The following is a 21,663-nucleotide window of genomic DNA, read 5'->3' as shown; positions in this document are numbered from 1 at the left end:
CGTCTCTCATGGTTCGTCTACCCCTCCGATTAATCATATACGCTTTTTAAACATCTATCCATTTCACAGTTGTCTTTTCTTTGCCATTGTTGTTTTATTTTAACAGATGACACACAATGTTATATCAAGCAGATCCTCACACATCCACATTTGGAGCTAAATCCTGAATTTAACCCAAAGATCAAAGATTATTACTCTGAAGTCCCATTTGATGTGGTCACAGTGACAATTGGAGCGGAGACTTCTAAGTGTCAGTGCAAGGTGTACCTGCATGATCGGGCAGGACCAAGGTACGGGGATGTTGACCAGGGCTGAGTGGAGACATCATAGTGGGAAGCAAATATTTGAAGCAATATTTGAAGGTTGAGAAAAGCTGAAGCGTCAGATTAGTTGGAGAGATTGCCAGGGTGTGAAATCCTTCCACTTTTCAGGTGTCATGTGGTAAAAAAAGGACATATCAGTGCTCTACTGATCTGTTAACAATCTTCGATTTCAAGTTTTTATTTAAATTCTAGTTAGTTCACATATATGGTAAAATTGGTTTCAGGTGCAGAATTTAGTGATTCATCACTTACATATAATAACACCCAGTGCTCATCACAAGTGCCCTCCTTAATCCCCACTGTTTAGCCCATCCTCCACCCATCTCCCTCCATTCCCAGTTTCTTCTCTATAGTTAAGAGTCTCATGGTTTACTTCCCTCTCCTTTTTTCCTTCCTCTACGTTCATTTGTTTTGTTTCTTAAATTACACATATGAGTGAAATCATATAGTATTTTCTTTCTTGACTTATTTCACTTAGCAGAATACACTCTAGCTCCATCCACATTGTTGCAAATGGCAAGATTTCATTCTTTTGATGGTTGAGTAATATTCCATTATGTATATACCACATCTTCTTTATCCATTTATCAGTCGATGGACATTTGGGCTCTTTCCATATTTTGACTATTGTGGATAGTGCTGCTGTAAACTTTGGGGTGCATGTATCCCTTCAAATCAGCATTTTTGTATCCTTTGGGTAAATACCTACTAGTGCAATTGCTGGATCATAGGGTAGTTCTATTTTTTTAACTTTCTGAGGAACCTCCATACTGTTTTCCACAGTGGCTGCACCAGTTTGCCTTCCCACCAACAGTGTAAGGGGGTTCCCCTTTCTCCACATCCTTGCCAACATCTGTTGTTTCCTATGTTAATTTTAGCCATTCTGACAGGTATGAGGTGTATCTCATTGTGGTTTTGATTTGTATTTCCCTGATGATGAGTGATGTTGAGCATCTTTTCATGTGTCTGTTAGCCATCTGTATGTCTTCTTTGGAAGAACATCTGTTCTTGTCTTCTGCCCATTTCTTAACTGGATTATTTAGTTTTTGGGTGTTGAATTTGATAAGTTCTTTATAGATTTTGGATACTTTGTTAGCAATGTTTGGATCTAATCTTTGTCACAGTGTTGTGACAAGAGAGGATCTTGTGATTTGAAATATTAAAGAGACTCATTAAGGGTAGCTTCCTTCTACCATTTCCCAACTCCTCAAGATTTTGAATATTCAGGGGTTGAACAAATATTTTGGTGACAATTTATGGACATACTAACACTAATATTCCTAGTCTCATGAGATTTTTTTTTCTATTAACTCTTTTGAGAGTCACCAACTCTTTTGTTTATAATTTTGAACAGAAGATAGAACTGTATTACATACCATGTTCATGGCAAGGAAAATACTCATGTTCCCGTGCTGTGGGGAAGGAAATGCATTTGGCATCCCTGAGAGCTAGGAGAGTCTAGTAGAAAGAAAAGAGAATTCAAGTCAGACCAACCTGGACACCAGCCCTGACTCTACCATGGGACTTTAGGCATAGAGTTGATATATTAAATGAGATAATGTATGATCCTGAGAAGTGGTTAATAAATATTAGTTTCCTTCCTGGTGACTGCTAGAGGACATGACTTGCTCCGCAAGATAATTGTTGGCATACCAAATACATAATTAAGTTTTTTTCATATTTTAAGTTTCTTATGAAGTTGTATAGACCTTATCTTCTTTTGTGTACAAATTATAGGCATTAGATAAATATTGATGTATGAATCCATCATATATCAATATTTATTTATTCATATGGACATATGAATAAATCTCTCTCTCTCTCTTTCTAGCTTTGCCAACTACCCTCTGGGTTTGGGAATGAACAAAATCTCAATGCTGGTGGTGGATGAATCTCCAGCACAGGGGGAGACCCTGAGCACGTATAAACTCACCATCTACAGAGAAGACCGTCCAAGTCTGCCCTTGTTTGAAGACTTCACAGCATGTGGTTTTGTGCAGGTAAGTGAATTCTACATTTGCACTTGGGTTGAATTGGGAGTGATCTGTTAACCCAGGTGAAAAATGCCAAATGAAAATTGTTAGGAAAAACATGTATGCTTGCAAATCCAAAGTGTGGTCTCATTTCCAAAGAGAAGGAGTCCCAGGCAGTTATGTGAGTTACCTTGTGAGTGTTTTTCTTTGTAGTGTGGTGGCTGCTCCCTACACTTCCTGTGCTCAGTGGACTTTTTGTGCTTAATATTGAAAAAAATGTCTGAGTGATCACACTGAGTTATAAAATTGATTTTACACTTGAGTTTATATTTCCATGTTAAATTGTGCTGTGTTTCTTGGATTTGTACCTGAATCTACTCTGAAATTTTAAACGAGGTTCAGTGGAGTTTATTTTAAAGAATTAGAGAAAAATTTACGAAGCTATTTCATGGAAGGGATACCAGATGAATGAAATTACATTTGCTTGAGTAGATTTATTTTTCCTGCACTTCTTGTATCTTAATCATTCCTAAAGGCCGTAGTTTCTCTTGTGACCACCACATACCACTTTGTAGCCCTGTTGATCTTGGAGGGTGAATGTGACCCAGAGACTTTGTCTTATTTGGTGGTTCTTTCCTCCATTTCTTCCCTTTGTTAGGATTCCAGGTATAACCTTCTACATTTCCTCACATCATGCACCCTCACTATAAGTGCTTCTGGGGAAGTAGTAATTGATGTTAGCATATCTCCTATTCAGTCAGAAAACATAATTGCGAATATGTCGTGTTTCAATGACTGATAACTTATTGGGAGCATTGAAGCACAGAGGATTAGTAAGAGAGAGAAGTAGCTGACTGAGTCTCAGTGAGTAGGATGAAAATGTAATGGCCAGATAAGTATTCTCTCCCCCTCTCCCCATTATTTGTCAGAGTGTATTTATGCTCCTGCTAACTTGGCCTGATCACTCTTCTCCATATATGCTTCCCAATCTGGGTGGTGGTTACATCCATAACCAGGTGGTGTATAGATATGTAAAACATTCAATTAACTATGCACTTAAGATTTGTGCAACTTATTGTATATAAAATACATATAAATGTATTTTGCTATATATAAAAATTATATATACTGAATATAAATTATACTTCAATAATATAAGAGAAAAACATTAGTAGAGAAGTATGTATTATCTTCCAAGACATGCTTCTCTTCTCAAATACTACATTCATCAGAAATAAGTTAATTACCATGCAATTACCTTAGACAATGGATTATATTAGGAATTTGTTACTATACTATGAAGAAAAATATTAGAAAATTCTTGTGGGATATATCTTATAGATGATTGCAGAAAAGTATTTCAGTCATTTATAAGAATTCTTTCCAGAAGGTTTTAATTTAAAGTTTATGTGTGGTCCCACAGCAGTACTATATTTTATAACATGGAGAAGTGTCTAATAAGCACTAATATTTTTTTAGCCTTCCTTTACAAACTGTCAAATGACTGAAGAGATAATGAATGAATAATGATGATTGATTTAGATACTTAATGAGGCATGAGTGGCCTCAGGAACTGGGAGAAGTCAATAACAGAGGTAGGATTTTTCTCACCCTAGGCTCTAGTGACAGTTCTAATCCAGAGACCTTTCCCTTATTTCTCATTTATGCTTAATCTCATTAGAGTCTTTGGCTTTCACTGCAAGCTGATACCATCATGAAGTTCAGAATACAAAGAGCAAGAGATACAATTTCAGAACTCCTATCAATTCTCAGCTATTTCAGAGTTTCCAAATTCATAGCTAAACAGATATACATTATGAGACTCACAAACGTTTGGTCTTCTAAATTGTTCTTTCTCTATTTTATCAACAACCATAGGGCTTTACTATATTCTTATGTTGACGTCCAGAGTCAAACCATTGCATATTAAATGGTAGATCATTCTATTTGAACCCCTAAAGTGTGTATGTGGCAAACCAAAGGAAATGAGTTAAATTTTAATTATAGTTTATTTGTTGGTTAAAGGGAAAAATTACATTTCTTCCTTATATTATAAAGTAGATTTTGTCCTAATGGACTGCATTATTAAATTTTTAACAAACCTAAAAGGCAATCTACATTAAAATAACCAAAAAAGAGTATTCAATTTGTGGTTAATCAAGCCTCCTAATTTCTCCTTCTCCCATTCTCTCACCTTCTGGTTATCAGCTATTCATTTGATCATTTCACCAAAAGACTATCAGTGAAGGGAAAACAAATATAAGGCATACCAGTCAAAAAATCAATTACTTTGACATTTTGGTGAATAATAAGATAATTTAATTAATTTGTTAATTGACATTTTGTATCATTTATATGATGAAATATTGTTAAATACCTACTTAGCCATAATTAACTATCTGAGTTTGGTGTCTGTTTCTAATTATATTGCCAGTTGGAATTTGTATATGGTTACCACAGAGGCAACTCTTACTTGAGTTATTACCAGTGAGGGAGAAAGGGCTAATTTATATGACTGATAGAAGACAACTAGATCTGGACCGAGGCTTTTCAACCTCAGCATTATCAATATGAGGGCTGGATATTTTTTTGTTTTAGGAAACTATGCTGTGCACTATAGACTATTTAGCAGCATCCCTGGCCTCCATCCAGTATATTCCAAAAGTATACCCTTTCCAAACTGTGACAACAAAAAATGTCTCCAGACGTTGCCAAATGTCAGATGGGGGGCAACACTGACCCCAGTCTAGAACCACTGATATATACCAATAACAGGCCTGCTTTTGTACTTTCCACTAGTAAATCTAGTAAATCTGTTGTGGATTTACTCAAAGTATGAATAGGTTAGAGGTAATCCTTCAATGTTGAATGTTGAAGAATCTCTTCTCTTTTCTCATCCTTGTGTTTTTAATCATTTCTATGGTCAGTGATACTACCATGACAGCTCTTCATTCTTCTCATTAATTTGCCATCTTTTCTGTCTAATGTAATTATAATCAGAAATATGCATTCAATTATAAAAAACATGATTCTTAATGAAACATAAAAAGTGATATAACATACCTAGACTGTTATTTCATTTTGATTTACCCATAAATAGCATAATGTTTTGCTGTTAGGAAGAAAGATTTAGAAAGTAATAAACTGTTATTATGGTTGGAATATGTCATGCTTCGGAATTAATAAAATATATTTATGTTCTAAGGAAATTAAAACACATATGGGGAAATATTTCTTTTAATATCTCTTTCCAAATCAAAAAGTTTTGACATGGATAACAATATAGCTTCCTAGAAATTGATTTGTATAAATGATCTATGGTCTCATAAACATTTTGCCCCCAAAGTGTTGTGCCAGAATAGGGCCATAAATAAAATCTACAGAGAGGTCATATAGCAGAAGCGTAGGAGACTACATTTCAGGGATCCGTTTGTTAGAAACAGCCTTCATTTTAAAATAAATTACAATTAATAAAAGGAAAATACCAAGGAAAGAAAAAAACCCATTTTAAAAAAAAGTTTTGTCCAGCATTTAGCTATAGATTTAAAACTGACATTTGCTGCCTTATTAAAAAAATTAGTGATCTATATGCAGAGCTATTAAGTGATGTGTAAATGACTCCAGTTATAGCATTTGGAAATGCTTTATAATTTTCCCATTTATTTTTGTGCTGTTTCTCAACACAAAGATTACAAAACAATTCATGGGATAATTGTCTAATATTTTAGCAAACACCCACAGTAAAAGAATAGAAGAGCATTTATCGATGACTACTTTAAAAAACCTTTGTTCATTTCCAAAGTTATAATATCTATTAAATACTCATTTTAGTGATTTTTTGGTTACCTTGCCTACCCCATTACACTGGAAGAATGTGATTCAATTTTTCAACAATAAAGCCTGTGTTGTCGTGAAAGGTTCCAGCTAACAGCTGTTTATTAATTATCTGCTGTACACTTTGCTCTTACAAACATGTCATGTACGGCAGGAGATACAGTGCAGCATTTGTAGAACTTTTATTACATGCCAGACATGATACTAAGAACTTTACCTTTTTATCTTATTTAGTGTTCTTCACAACTTTAAACATAGGTGATAACTGTCCCCGCCCTTAACTTATGGAGAAAGTAAAGCTTTAAAACATACGTAATTAGTAGCAAAGGTGTTATTTGAATACAGGTCTGACAGACTTCAAATTGATCCCCTTAATCATTACTCTGGACTGTAGAATCTGAAACTCTTATTACACTTATAATCTAATTAACCTGTTTAGGAAGTTCATTTAGCCAGTATTTAACCTGTTAAGATTTAGTTAAGTAGAATTTGTTTTCATGGTCATGTACAGTGATAATTTTTATAATGTTCTAGAATTACTGCAAAATTCTGAGGTCTTCATAATCCTTATTTTGATGAGGAATGTTATGGAATCAGAGTCTTCCCTTCCATAGTGTGTCTATTGGAAGGAAAAGTTTTAGAGCTAACATCTAATATTTTACTAGATATCATATATATCCTAGTATCTGGCTATCTTTCTTGGTCCCAATATTTAATCAGGTTTAGTATTTTACATATTGGAATTCTACTTAGCTAAACTACTATTTTTACTAATTGTTAAAATGTTTTCCAATGCTCAGGCTTTTTAAAATTTTATGCTTGATGGGGCGCTTGGGTGGCTCAGTCGGTTAGGCATCTGCCTTCAGCTCAGGTCATGATCCCGGGGTCCTGGGGTCGAGCCCTACATCGGGCTCCCTGCTCAGCGGGGAGCCTGCTTCTCCCTCTCCCTCTGCTGCTCCCCCTCCCTCTGCTGCTCCCCCTGCTTGTGCTCTCTCACTTTCTGTCAAATAAGTAAATAAAATCTTTAAAAATACTAATACTAATAATAAATAAATATTATGCTTGATTACACATTAGCAATTTCCAGTTGATCCTTTTCATTATTTAACATAACTCCCTACCTTATTGTTTCTATTAAAAACATCTACAATATATTTTTTCAAAACTTATAAAACCCTTTGTTCACATGTTCACTTTATAATAGTGAGAAGAATGTACTGTAGAATTGGCAATTTGATGATACTTTTATCATATTCATCGGTGTGAAAGGACCTTACTTTCATACTCTTATTTAATCCTCACAACAGATACAATAATACAGGTGATTTTTCTTATCTACTTCACCCACTCCCTTCTAAGAGAAAATTAAGTCTTGGGCTCTTTTACATTTTTATATTCATTTATAAATTTATGTACTTATTTCTATTTATTTCTATTTGTATTAATTAACATATATTTATATTTAATTTTAAGGGTTTTATATTTTGGTGGTATGTCTCAAAGGTATTAAGAACAGGTTCTTCATGTGTCAGTTTCCACCTTCAGTGATTTATTATGATATCTCTCTGACTTTAATGAGTGGAAATTAATAGGTTCCAGAATGCTGTGATTGAACACTGCATTCAGTCCTCACACATGTAGAAGAGAATGTCTCCACTGTAAATGTCAGAATTTTCTCTTGCACTATGAACAGGATGAAAGTCAGTTTGCTCTGTCAAGATAATTTTATTAGAGCAAAATTTGCATCTTAGCAAATTATGTCAGGCCACTTTCCTAACCCCGTGGTTAAAAGCCATGGACTCCAAGGATCATGCCCATAATTGCTATCAGGGAAGCCTGGGTTTCAGTCCTGGCTCTGCTTCTAACTGGTCTAATTTGCTGTGTCTCCTAGTGCAAGGTATATATGCTCTCTAAACCTCAGTTTGTCTTTAAGAATAGAACTAGTGATAGAACCTGTCTCATCAAATTGTTCTAAGGATTCAGCTAGAAGATAAATGCAAAGTTTCATCATGAACCTAGTGTATGATCAAGTGTTCAATCAGTATTCAATTACCATCATCATCATCATCATGTAAATTCTTTTTATCAAGATGTACCTCTAGTGCTTACCTGCGGGTATATAGGGAAGGAGAAAAAAAAAGGAAGAAAGAGAACAGCAAAAGAAGTAGGAGCTAATAATAGCGAGGATGCTGGAATTGTAAAGGAATTGGGACAGGAAGCACTGGTTAGGAATTAGAAGGGAGAGTGGGTGACCTGGGCTGATCCACATGGTTGCATTCCAGATGTTCATGAATCCCAGGCACTTTGGCCTCTGTGGACCCCTTCTTTCATGAAAGAAATACTAAAAATCATATTTTGCAACTGTGTCAGTATAAAGATGAATATATATTATATGTGCATGTACTCACACACACACTTTGAAGAGTTCAGTTTTTTTCTTCTAATTATAAAGGAAATTCAAACATTTTCTTGGGCTCCTAAAATTAGTACTGTGTGCTGTAGGCACAGTTCCCATTGTGCATAATAGAGAATTTGGCCCTACTCTTCTACGTCACTCTGAAGAATGTATAGCAAAGACATCCATATCATTATCAATGACCCAGGCTGTAGGCATTCTTTCAAGTCTTGTCGATTGCTCTTGACTTAAACACTTAGCCCTTTGCAGGTGTTTCAGGTTCTGTGTGCAGGGACTGAGCACAGCTTTACCAGCATTCTTCAAGAGCCTTTGTAGCAGCAAGGGAAGTGAAATGTCATTTCCATGAGCAGTTTGCACACCCAGACATTTTGATGGCAGTAACCTCTTCAGTGACCAGTAAGCATTCACATACATCTGAGGCTTGGGAATTTTTATTTCACATTGTTTTCTTAAAAAGCCAGCAAAGATGAGAGGGGTGTGTTCTTTAGTTCATGATCTGTTTTAGTGCTTATATAAATTATCTTTCTGAGCTGGTGAAAAAAAGCTATGTTAAACACTCACTTCATGAGTTAATGTAACTTATGGTCAGATAAATTACCATTTAAATAAAAACTTTTGTTCGGCACATCTGTTCTCCATGTTTCTCCAAGTCACATCTGCTCCCTTTACAAGAAGAAACAAACTTTTACTACCATGAGTGCAGCGGCACCAATACAATGTGGAAGAGAATGAGATCTTCCTGGCTTCAGCATCCAGAAGTTTCTGAGTACTGCCTTCTGCTGTTTATGTACACTCATTTTTGTTTGAAGTTTCTGTTTTGGCATCCTAAGAATTAGTCCTCTGATTTGTGAACTGTACAGGGAAATAGAAAAGAACCCTGACAGGTCTTTAAATAAAATATTCTGTTAGAGTAACCAGATTTCAAATGTGACATTTGAAACTTTGAGGGAAACTGTGGCTAACAGGGAAGCAGATAAATGGGGTTTCTTTTTGATAACTCCAATTGCTGATACCTGCTTCTTTGTGGGCTTTAATTGCTCCAACGGCCCCTAGATCTTGTATCTCCCTTTCTCCACGTCTTCCCCATTTTTCAGGTGCAAAGGTACACAGCAGGATAGTGAGGATGGTGGTAAGAGAGGGGAGAGAGCGTGGGAGCTGAACTAGGCATTTTATACGTTCTCCTCCCCCTTCTAAACCAAGCCTAGAACATGACTCATGTTTAAAAAAGCATTTGTGGCTTCGTCAAACAACAGATTTGGGCTCTGTATAAGACAAGTTAAAGCAAAACGATTCCTGTGGGTCGGTGGTCTTTAACGTTTTGGAGGAATCAAAGTACCCTTTTGCATATCTGATGAAAGTTTTCACCCCTTGTTCCAACTGATAATACACAAGCATACACAATGCTACATACAATTTCAAACTTAGGAAAAATCTCGGATAAAAAATTCCTATCCTAGTAACTCACAATCTGATGCCGAATATCACTAGCAGCAACAAGCAGAATAAGGACGGTTTCACTTCTGCCATAAATACACATGATTATAATTCAATTTATGAGCACCTACTTTGTCCAAGAAACTCTCCTAAGTGTTTATATATGTTATTTCATTTATTGTTTTCATAGTAAAAAAAATTAGTATCTCTATAACAATATACCATTTGGGGATTATGTGTGGTTTTTCGACGATCTCTGTTAGCCCAGAGGAATCAGCAGTTATTATGGTTCTCAAAGCAAAATGCCAGCAGATCGAACATTGCCTTGGAAATAAACATCCACGATGAGACCCCTGGCCATTGTTTTCTTTTTACAGGCTCAGAGAAAGTGGTTATGAGTTGTAGGTAATGGTGGTCCTGGAAACACAGGGAAAATGAATACTGTGTCGTTTGGACTGTTTATATTGTCCTCATTAGTCAAAGCCATTGATGTGCTTTCTTTCATCAGGCTATAACAAATTGTTTTTTGTTCAAAGAAAGCTTGGCCCAATGGCTGAATTAGGTAATGCTGAGAAAATTTCCACATGCATCTGACCAACTGTAACATTTCCTTCAATAGGTATGTGTCGTACGAACAGGAATGAGGGATGGGGTATTCCTTGCAGATGGTTTCACCAATTGCAGAACTGCAAGTTGGTTTGACATACGTTCCCTGAAGGCAGAATTAGGACACTTTACTGCCTGACATATTTAACTTCTTTTGAAAATGATGCTAATTTGTCTTTTTTTTTTTTTTTTTCCTTTTTCATCCACATCCTTTTTTTAGGCAGGACTAATGAGTTTAAAACATTGAACATGACCTCATTCTTCAAAGCAGACATGGTCTCTCCACCCCAGTGGCCCCCCCCAACTCTTTAGGATCTCATTCTTCAGCAATGGGGGGCAGACTTTCACTGACATTCCTGTGTTTCTACCTCGTCTACCCCACCCCCACCCCAAAGGCTTGAGAATTATTTTTCCAGACCTCATAGGTTATTTTATTTTATTTTATTTTATTTTTTAAGATTTTATTTATTTATTTGACAGAGAGAGAGAGAGACAGTGAGAGAGGGAACACAAGCAAGGGGAGTGGGAGAGGGAGAAGCAGGCTTCCCGCTAAGCAGGGAGCTCGATGCGGAGCTCGATCCCAGGACCCTGGGATCATGACCTGAGCCGAAGGCAGACGCTTAACAACTGAGCCACCCAGGCGCCCCTCATAGGTTATTTTAAATTTAAATTACTGCCAGAGTTAAGAGGCCCTGATTTCACAGGTTTAAGAAAAACCAGGAAGGGAAATTTTTTCTTTAAGTGGAATAACCTTTCTTAAATACTTTGATCAAAATATTATTTGTACAGTCTGATTTTGAGTCACAGTTTACCACTTACACGTTGGAGAACTTGGGCAGGTTTCTCATCCCTCAGATAGGGATGTAATAGTACTGATCCCATAGAGTGGTTTTAAGGAAAAACTGAGTTAATATTGTTGGAGTTTGGAATATACACGTTTGCAAAATATAAACAGATAAATAAAATGCCTTCAGGTTGGTATAAGAGGAAAGTTTAAGACAGGCTTAAAAAAAAAAAAACTGAGGTCGACCAAACTGAATTGGAGATTTTTAAATTGCTTATATTTAAGGTTAGATTTAATAAGATACAGAAACATGAAGGGCTTTGCAGAACAACCACCTCTGCTAAATTATACAATAAATTTTACAGTAAATGTAATAAATGAAACTTCCAGATTTAAGTGTGAAGTTTGTCCTAAATGTGTTTTAATTTCAATAGTTGCACAACTAATTTTGTATGTATGACCCCTTGACCTCACATGGGCAGTCTCATTGAGAGACTGAGAATTAGAGAGTTATTTCACAAAGAGAGAGGAAGTATTTCTTTGCCAAGCACAGGGACACCCTTTCACAGATATTATCTGGTAGATTCCATTAAAGGTAAGGAGATCAATGTTCCCTTTGCCATTTTTATAAATAAGCAGCAAAGGACAAAGATACCTATGTAACATCAGACAGAAAGTATAACTATAATGTAATTTAATTTTTTAGTGTGCATAATCTCTTTTCAAAAAGTATCCATCACTTTTGAAAGCCATCACTTCAAAAGACAATATAAACATATTCATACCTGATAATGACTTAAATGAGAAAATGTGTTCCATTCTATACATTCACATCATAATTCAAACCCAAACAGCTAACCTCCCCCCACTTGTTTAAAATCAGAATTTGTTCCAAATGACATTTGGGTTTTTCCCAAATGCTAATACATCTTCACAGGTGAGAGATTTGACACTTTTGAGACTATTTAAAATGCATAGTATCTAACATTTTTTTCAGGGCTTTCCATGTGCCGGGTTCTATTCTAGTTGCTTTACATTCATTCACTCAGTTCTCAAAACCAAACCAAACACTGACAAAGCAAATACTTTGATAACGCCCAGTGATTTTGCAGATGGAGAACTGGAGTTACAGAGAACATGCCCATAGCCACATAAGCTGCCCACAGAGCTACTGGTCAATCCCACTGCTAGAGACACGCCTGCCTACTTGCAAAAGTAGTAGATAGAGCCCGTTGGGGAACCCAGGCAGCCTGGTTCCAGAGCTCTGCTACCTACTAGCAGCAGGCTCTGCTCCTTACAAGCTCTGCTCTTAGTCACTGCATCCCACTCTGAAACTAGATGCTGAAATAAGTATATGGTTTCCAAAAGACTTTGGCCCCAAAAGTTAATTTGTAGGTTGTTATTTAGAATTTGTAGTTATTTATTTTTTTCTATAGAAGAAAATTTACAAGTGAGGTTAGGTTACAGGAAACATCCAAAATCCTCCTAACATGTGATGTTTAATACAGTTAGGAGGGTCCTGAGGACGGGATAAGTATGCCAGGGGACTCTGCCATGATTCTTTGTGGGAGAAGGGCTCCAGTGGCCCAGGCCTTTAATGGGGAGATACCAGTAGAGGAGGGGGGATTAGCCAGGCATGTCTCCAGGGGCGGGATTGACCAATAGCTCTGTGGGCAGCAGATATATTTATTTTAAAGTCATTTGTGAATCTTGTATTCCAATGTCACACTAAACTTCAGAGTTGGGAAGATCTTGGCTATTCTACCCCTCATTCTGCATATGGATAAGCTTCCATAACTTGCCAAGATCTATCCTTAATAATTTACCAAGGTTCATTGCCAATCAGTGGCAAAGTGAGGATGAGAACCTATGGGCTGGTTATCAAACCTTTGGACAGTTAGTAGTTGTACTTTATGTAAAAGAACTTTTGGAATCCAGACCTTGACATGTTTCCTGAGATCTTGAGCCAGCTCCATATCCTTAAGTCTCCAATGCAAACTTGCTATTTCTAAATGTATTAAATGAATGATCAATTACAAATTTGCTGACCACTCTGCTTGACTAAAAATAGATCTCTGTTTCTTCTTTAGAACATGCACTCTATTTCATACCCTTATTTCTTAAGTCTTAGTGGCATCTTCTTGGTATAACAAAATATAAAAACTATAAATAAAATTTTTTGATGGAAAATAGGCATTATATTTAGAGGTAGTTGTAAATCATTATTAAAAAGAAAATCCTGGGGCGCCTGGGTGGCTCATTCATTAAGCATCTGCCTTCAGCTCAGGTCACGATCCCAGGGTCCTGGGATCGAGCCCCGCATCAGGGTCTCTGCTCAGTGGGAAGCCTGCTTCTCCCTCTCCCACTCCCCCTGCTTGTGTTCCTGCTCTCTCTGTCTCTCTCTCTGTCAAATAAATAAATAAAATCTTTTTAAAAAATGATAAAAGAAAAGAAAAAGAAAACCCTTCTTGAGAGTGATGTCCCCAAAGATGAGACTTACTCTGGTAATCTGCAAATCTTCGATAGCCAATCAACAAATACATTTGTCTACGTCAACACTGGCACAGAATGAAAAATGATTCATGGAAAGCCCCCAAAATAGCAAGCATTGCCTAGGACTCTCTGGCATCCTCTTTCCCATGCTAAGTCCGTCTGTGATCACACCAACCCCTTTGCCTGGCCCACAGCCCTCCTTGCCAACTGGCCACATGCTGCTGATGAACAGCCTCTCACCCCTTTCATAACCAGAGCACAAATATTAGATGAATTTCCTTTGAACTTTGCTTCCTCTTGGCTCTTAATGTAGTCTGGCTCCTTACAAGAAACACTCCGGGTTCTGGGAGCCACAGATTCCCTTATTAATCACTCTTTTTTCCTGGATTGGCAAATATCAAAAGAATTTTTACACATCTCCAAGGTATTTGGTACATTGTATCATGATTGGAAACAATGTCCCATTTCTTAAATATTTAATTAGAATCTGTCCCTGCAATATGTGGAATTTTAACTACCTAGCCCTTAGAAGGAGTACTAAAGTTTTTCTGTATAACAATGATATCAATAACAATAAACCACAGTCATGTTCTACTTGATGCTTTCTCTGAGAACCTATTTCCTTAGACACCATCATGTGTAACTGACCAGACAATAGCCAATCCATATTTAACTCAACTTAATAAAATAATATGTGTTCCATGTTAGAAGGAAGCATCTAAAAGATTATATTCTTTTTAACACCATTATCCAGTAAAAACACTTTTAACCATAATAATAATAATTTCCAGCTGTCCTAAATCCTAAAAATAAAGCACCAACCCCCCAAATATATTTTGTTATTGAAACATGTGTAAACAATTATGAATATCTAAACCATACTGGCATTGGTTTTCAGGCTCTCTCCAAAACTGTAGGGAAAAAAATGCCTCTAATAAGTATGTTGATAGATACATCCTACTTCAAAAGTTGTTTTTGCAGACCCACAGAATAAAGATTTCGCTTTTTATATTTTAATAACAAATGTTATAAAGTTTAAATTTCATGTTCAAAAAAAGAGTAAAAGGCATCCCTGCAGTTCATCTTTCTAATTTGAAAACTCAGATTTTTCAAAACTGCTCTGAGATCCAAGGGTACAGAGTAATGGTCTCTTCTCAGTGAGATTCCACTTCTCGGGAGATCAGAGACCTCTGACTTGATCAAAAGTTGGTGTTTGTTTATTCACTTTTTGTTTTGTTGTATTGTGCCTTTTCAAAAACAAAGAAAAGTACATGGATTCATTAGGTTAAGTACATGGATTCATTATGCCAAGAAAGTATTTGAAAGAATATACATGTTTAAATCTTAAAATGTGGGGCGCCTGGGTGGCTCAGTCGTTAAGGGTCTGCCTTCTGCTCAGGTCATGATCTCGGGGTCCTGGGATTGAGCCCCGCATCGGGCTCCTTGCTCAGTGGGAAGCCTGCTTCTTCCTCTCCCACTCCCCCTGCTTGTGTTCCCTCTCTTTTTGTGTCTCTCTCTGTCAAATAAATAAAATCTTTAAAAAAAGTAAATAAATCTTAAAATGTTTAGTTTAAGTATATTTTTAAATGAAACTGCTTATTTTTTACCAGAATAAGCACTCACGACCTCATTCAAATCCTATTTTAAATAGAGTGGTTTCCCCTACCCATTAGCATGGTATTGTTCGAGATGGTGAATTCCTTGTGGGTATCTTTACTATGACATTAGAGTTGGTTAATAATCTGTTCCTGGAGCTTACTCTCTGTCTCAGTGCTACCTCTTTGCCTCTCTCTCTCTCTCATTCTCTTTATTACTTGCACATGCATTTACACACACACACACACAAACACACACACACAGTTTCTCTAGACCTAATGTCTAGAAGGCTTGTTTGTTTGTCTAGAAGGCTCCACATGTCTAGAAGGCTTGTTTGTTTGTTTGTTTTTTAGAGAGAGAGAGAGCGTGCACACAAAGGCAGAGGAAGAGGGAGAGAGAGAATCTTAAGCAGGCTCCATCCTGGGCATGGAGCCCAACTCGGGGCTCCATCTCACAACCCTGAGATCATGACCTGAGCCAAAATCAAGAGGTGGATGCTTAACAAACTGAGCCACCCAGGTGCCCCTGCCTAGAAGGTTCTTAATTAATATTTATAAAATTAAATGATACTTCCAAGCTAGATACAAAATTAAATACATGTTCTGTTTTTTTATTATGCTCTAGGTCATATGAACAAGACCCTTTCAAAAATGTTAACATGCATCATTACATTTGTAACAGAATAATGATAGCATCATTCCTGTCCCTGAAGGTTACCAAATAATGCAGTTTCTAAATTCTTCATGTTTCAGTAAAAAGAAAGCCTCCTTCTTAGCCTCAGACTTTCACATACTCAGCAACAAGACAGGTATGAGGACACTGAAAGAGAAGAGCTGACCCATAGGTCTTGTATTCCTCGTGAGGACAGGCTACCTGCTCCCTTCTGCTCCCAAGGGAGGAAGGAAGAGGAGTCCTCACAGTTTCTCCTCTCTGAGGTAGTCACCTGTGATGTTTTGGAGATGACTTCAAGGAGAGAAAGGTGCTTGTTTACCTGGTTGGATGTCTGCTTAGTTGCAGAGCTTACGGAATGGCCTTGTCCTACCAGACAGGAAGAAAAGCTTTCTGAGACACTGCAGGTGGTGAGATTTGCCAGGCTGAGAAGGGGCAAGGACCTAGAGGTTTACCTGTACCTAGAGGTATTGAGGTATATCTAGAACTAAATGTATATCTGTCCCATGTCACAGCCTCCAGAAGCAAAGCTGTAGAAGGTAGAAGAAACTAGGTTCAGAAGGCTTATCAGGGAATCAGCATGGGACCAAAAGGTCCCTGAGGCTATAAGTATGTCAGGCTCCAGTGGAAAAGGTAGCTGAGACTCTCCAGGCTCCAGATAGCTGCTTCATCATCAGGGCTGATTTGAAAAGACACCCGTCTATATCAATGGTAGACAGTGAGCTACATCAACTGTGATGACCGCTAAAAAGGATATCTCTTTTCTCCTTTCCTTCCTCCTGTCTCAAATCAAGAGGAGTGAGTTTAGGAGTGAGTTTAGGTGTTGGTCAGACTGAATTTCTATCTGGGGGCTCTGGGGGAGCATGGGTTTCCAAGCTTATTCAGGCTGTTACAGAAGTCAGGTCCTCGTGGCTGTGGGACTGAAGTTCCCATTTTCTCGCTGGCTGTCAGCCAAGGGCTGCTCTCCACATCCAGAGGCTACATGGGTTCCTTGCCATGTGGGTCCCTCTGTCTCCTACGCCAGCAATGGAGAATCTCTCACACCTGGAATCACTCTCAGAATTTGTCTCTCTGTCTTCCCTAGACCTAGATCTCCCTAATTTAAGCTCAACTGATTTGGGACCTTAATTACATCTACAAAATCCCTCCATTGCGACACCTAGGTTAGTGTTTGCTTGAATAACTGGAGGAATATGTATATACACCAGAGGCCAGGAATTGTAAAACTCTTTTAGAATTAAACCTATCACTCTCTCTATCCATCATAAACTCTAGGGGCTACAAATCACTTCCCTGGGGAAAGCTTTGGATCCAATATGAGATTAAACTTTTAGTGAATAGACCCAAGTCTTTATATTGAACATGAGACTTTTTATAACTGGCAATGACTAAAGCGTAATGATAAAAGGCTTTAATGTCATTAAGGGAGTCAGGCCCATTTAAAAAGAGGATAGTTTAGTCAATGGAGTGTGATAATAGTACTAATTGGAAAGAATAAGATTTTTTCTTATTTATACCTTACAAGTTGAGACTCCTCAATCAAAACTATTATGCATGATTAGAATATAAGCTCATGCAGTAGAGCAGTCTATCATAATAAATGTCCATATGCCACGTGCTATGTTTGGCACATATTATCACTTCATATACATAACAACCATATGTAATGGGTACTATTATCACAGCAAACAAGGAGCAGACCTGGGACTTAAATTCAGGTCTATCTGGTTTTAAAGCTCATGATATTGAATCTTATACAATTAGCTGCTCTTAAACTACTAAAGTATTTTTACACCAGATGACAAATAAGGAAACCTGCTTAGCCATAAAGTAAAATGCCTATTATCAGAGCTTTGGGTGTTTTCGTAATCAAATCATGTTCTGCCCCAAATAAATTCCTCTAAGCCTGATATACAGAGTATGATTAGGCTTTCAAGCATGTGTTAGTTCTTATTCCAAGATTAGCAGTTTCCCTGCATTATGTTTGCATTTCTTTGTTTGCTTTTTACTTAAATGAAATAATTTAAGAGACCATAAAGTATTGCAAACACAAATCCTTCCAGAGGAGGGTAATAGATCTGACAGAATTTGACTTAATGTGAGTCAATAGAAAATGGCAGGGACAGTGACAAATGGAAAGGGTATGCCTGTTAAAAGTGAAGAGCAACTTACTCAGCTCAAGATGATCTTTGCCATTTTGGAATTCTGGTTCAGTATTGTCAGATCTTCCAAGTCTTCAAAAGAAATCAAAATATATGTATTTTAATGGAAGACCTCCCAAATTTGTATACTGGTAATACTTTTTAAAAAGGAACCCTCTCTCAGCGAGACAAATAAATAAAAATTCTATGGTCAGATTCAACTCACAGGCCATCAGTTTGTATATTCTGATATAACCCAATTCACTCATATTATAAACAATAAATTTAATCAGTGTGGGAGGTGGGAAGGATGTCAGTTGAGGAGAAAGGTTATAATGGTTAAAACAATTTATATTACTAGTGTTAAAAACACAACTTGATTTGGATTTTATAATAAAGGGGATTTGCTAGCTGATGTAACTGAAAAGTTGAGGGTTTTTTGTTTTGTTTTGTTTTTGGCTTCAGTTACAGTTTGATGTTCCCTGTTTCCTCTCCATCTCACCGCTGTGCATTCTAGTTGTTGCTTCTCCCTCAGACACCACCCCGGAGCCTTTGGGCAGTGTGGGTCCTCTCTCATGTCTACACATGGCTCTGGCCATACTAGACTTTATATCCTCAGATCACATCCCTAGGAGTTCTTGAAAAATCTGCACAAATCTCATTATCTTTGATCAGATTTTATGCCCAACTATTTACTATTGATTGACTTAAGCCAGTGATATCTATCTCTAGAACTGGTAAGAAGTCAGCCTTCCAAAGCTCATAGCTAAGTATGGACAAGAATCAATTACCAAAAGAAGTTAGGAATACCCTTTCAAGAGAGATGTGTGATGGGAAGCAAAGAACAGTTTCCATATAGGGTTCATCTTCTTCTGTGAATACTTCTTTCAGGCTCTAGGACTTTAAACCTGAGATGGCTATGAAATGCCAACCTCCTCATGGACTTCATCCACTTTTCCAACTGCACATGAACCACTTTTACTTAGATAGCTCTCTGTCACATTCAACATCTTTAATGTCAAACTTATTATTTCTTGCACCCTCTTGACTTCCACAACCTTCCATCGATTAGTCAAGGGCTTTGGGTGCAAGAAATAGAAATGAATTCTGGCTAACCTGAGCAGGAAATGAACGTATTTAAAACATATCTGGTAACTTACAGAATCAATCTATTGAGGGACGACTAAAGAACCAGAAAACAGACAGGAATCAAAGGAAGTGGAAGAAGCCACGGACAGTGTCACACCGTGAGAACCATCTGGTCTGGATGTCACTCCTGGCACCATCACTCCCACTGCCACTGGACACCCTCCCTCTTCCAGATCCTCCCTCTTCCAGATCCTCCAGGCTGCTGCTTCTGCCATTCCAATAAATGAATTCAACACTGTCACTTCTTATTCATATCATTTGCTCCAAAATCAAAGTCTTGGGGTGGGACATGCAGTTGGCCAAATTCAGATCATATGCCCTTGTCCAATTTATCAAACAGATGGAACAGTGTAGGGCTTTCCTAGTAGAGGAATTCTCCTGAATGAGAAAAGATTGAGTAACAGGTAGTGAAAGAAATGACAAATGTCTCCAAATCTGGTATTTTGTTGAACCTCACAACAGGAAGACAGATCCTGGTTCTATATATGTAAGTGTGTTCTCATACCTATAGCTCTCCAAAGACAGAATAAAAAAGGCCCTCTCCAGAGGCAACACATTTCCCTTTAAAGTATCCAAAGCATAGACTAGTTGAACACTTGGTGGCAAAATGAAAGAAAGAATTCAGGCATCACAAGCTTGGGTGGAGCCAATGACTTTTAAAAACCTCACTCATCTATACGTTGTAAAGAAATGGTTAGAAGGATATCCCACTCTCTGCTCCTGCTAGATGCTATGCTCTTACTTTCACTGTCAGTGTGTGTGTAAATACTGAGGAGCAAAAGTTCAGGATGTTACAAGTCTGATCTGAAGGGCATAAGATCCTGTGAGCCCTCCATTTTCCAGAAGACCCAGGGCCTGCCCCACTGTTGGCTACTCAGCCCAAGGTTTAAAGGGACTGTGGACCAAAGCAGATTTGAAGGATTAGACCCACAGCTTGCCATCCAATTCCTGTCTAGTCTACTATACTTCTTGAGTTCATTTCCATCTAGATCTTTGTTTAAGTGTCACTGATTGCATGTGCACATTGTAGGGACTTATGATACCCTCCCCCATTTTTACCAGGGCTCACTGCCCTTGCTAACATCAGCCGCCTTCACATTCCTTTCATTCCTCTCCTGTCACTACTTTTCCTTACACTAGTGATTCTCAAACTTGAGTGTGCAGTGCAATGTCCTGGAAGGCTTGTGAAAGCATGGCTTGCTGGTCCCAGCCCATTTCTGACTCAGTAGGACTGAGGTGGGGCCCAAGACTGTGCATGTTTAACCAGTTTCCTGGTGATGCTGATCCCCAGCCTCTGGTCCAGGAACTGGACTTTGAGAACCATAGCTTTTTACCATCCCTGAGGTATGCCTTTCTTTCTCATGTAGAAAGCACCTGCTTTTAGGATTATGTAGCTCAGGTGCATGCTCTTTTCAATACAGTTCTTCAGTGGCCCATTTATTTGCATGATAAGAATGCCTGTATCTTTATCTCTCAAAAAACTCTTGCTGTGTGTGAAAACACAAATTTCTAGGTAATGTCACCAGGAAGATAGTTTTCCAGGGAACAAAGTAAATCCCTTCTGTGGTGCTTCGCATAACTTGACTTTCAATCGTGTGTTGATCAATCTGTATTCTTTCTGGCACAAATATGTTTTCATTCTTTTTCCTACCATTTTCTAACCTTTCCTATAAGTGATTCTGAACAACAAAGACTTTTTGTGTGTTTTTTTCTTGAATTCTCCAGTACTGTCAAAGGCATTTATGTTTTGCACATGTAACATATTATATCAGATTATTTCAATAATTATTTCGATAACATAAATTATGTTTTTTAGTTTCATTTGCCCTTGTTAAATATAATTGAAACCTATGAAAACAAAAAGAAACAAAACAAAACAAAAAGGAAAACTTCACCAAATACCAGATAAAAGACATATCATAGAAAGTAGTATATTTTGGATAAAAATTTTAAGAATCCAGTAAGTGCTTTTTTTTCTTATATTGTTTTGTTTGTTGTATCTATTTTGGTAGGAGCAACTTCTAAAAGTAAAAGTACACTTCTTTTTGTCAAATTTTAAAATTTTGAAACTTCTAAATTGTTCAGTAATGAAAATAAAATCTGTGCTCATTAATAGACCAGACTCATGTTTGGTGACACATTGCTGTATGAATATATTCAAATAATCTTTATCCCACTCCTCCTACTATTCAGTCATGAAAGAGTGATGATACGTTTAGCAATCATTTGACCAATCTGTACGTCA

General features: G+C 37.3%; 1 protein-coding gene across 4 annotated transcripts in view; it reads left to right on the top strand.

Moving 5' to 3' along the window:
- The window catches only part of CPED1 (cadherin like and PC-esterase domain containing 1), a 266,420-nt gene that overhangs the window by 141,724 nt on the left and 103,033 nt on the right, over positions 1-21,663 (top strand). For all 4 annotated transcript variants that reach the window (XM_032401696.1, XM_032401698.1, XM_032401697.1 and 1 more), the window contains 2 exons: positions 107-290; positions 2,155-2,323. In XM_032401696.1, coding sequence (XP_032257587.1) covers positions 107-290; positions 2,155-2,323 — 353 coding nt within the window. The remainder of the gene's footprint in view (positions 1-106; positions 291-2,154; positions 2,324-21,663) is intronic.

The sequence above is a fragment of the Phoca vitulina genome, unplaced genomic scaffold (genome assembly GCF_004348235.1).
Source record: "Phoca vitulina isolate PV1807 unplaced genomic scaffold, GSC_HSeal_1.0 scaffold4, whole genome shotgun sequence".
NCBI lineage: Eukaryota > Metazoa > Chordata > Mammalia > Carnivora > Phocidae > Phoca > Phoca vitulina.
Note: the sequence above shows the minus strand (reverse complement) of the source record. Positions and strands in the feature narration are given on the sequence as shown.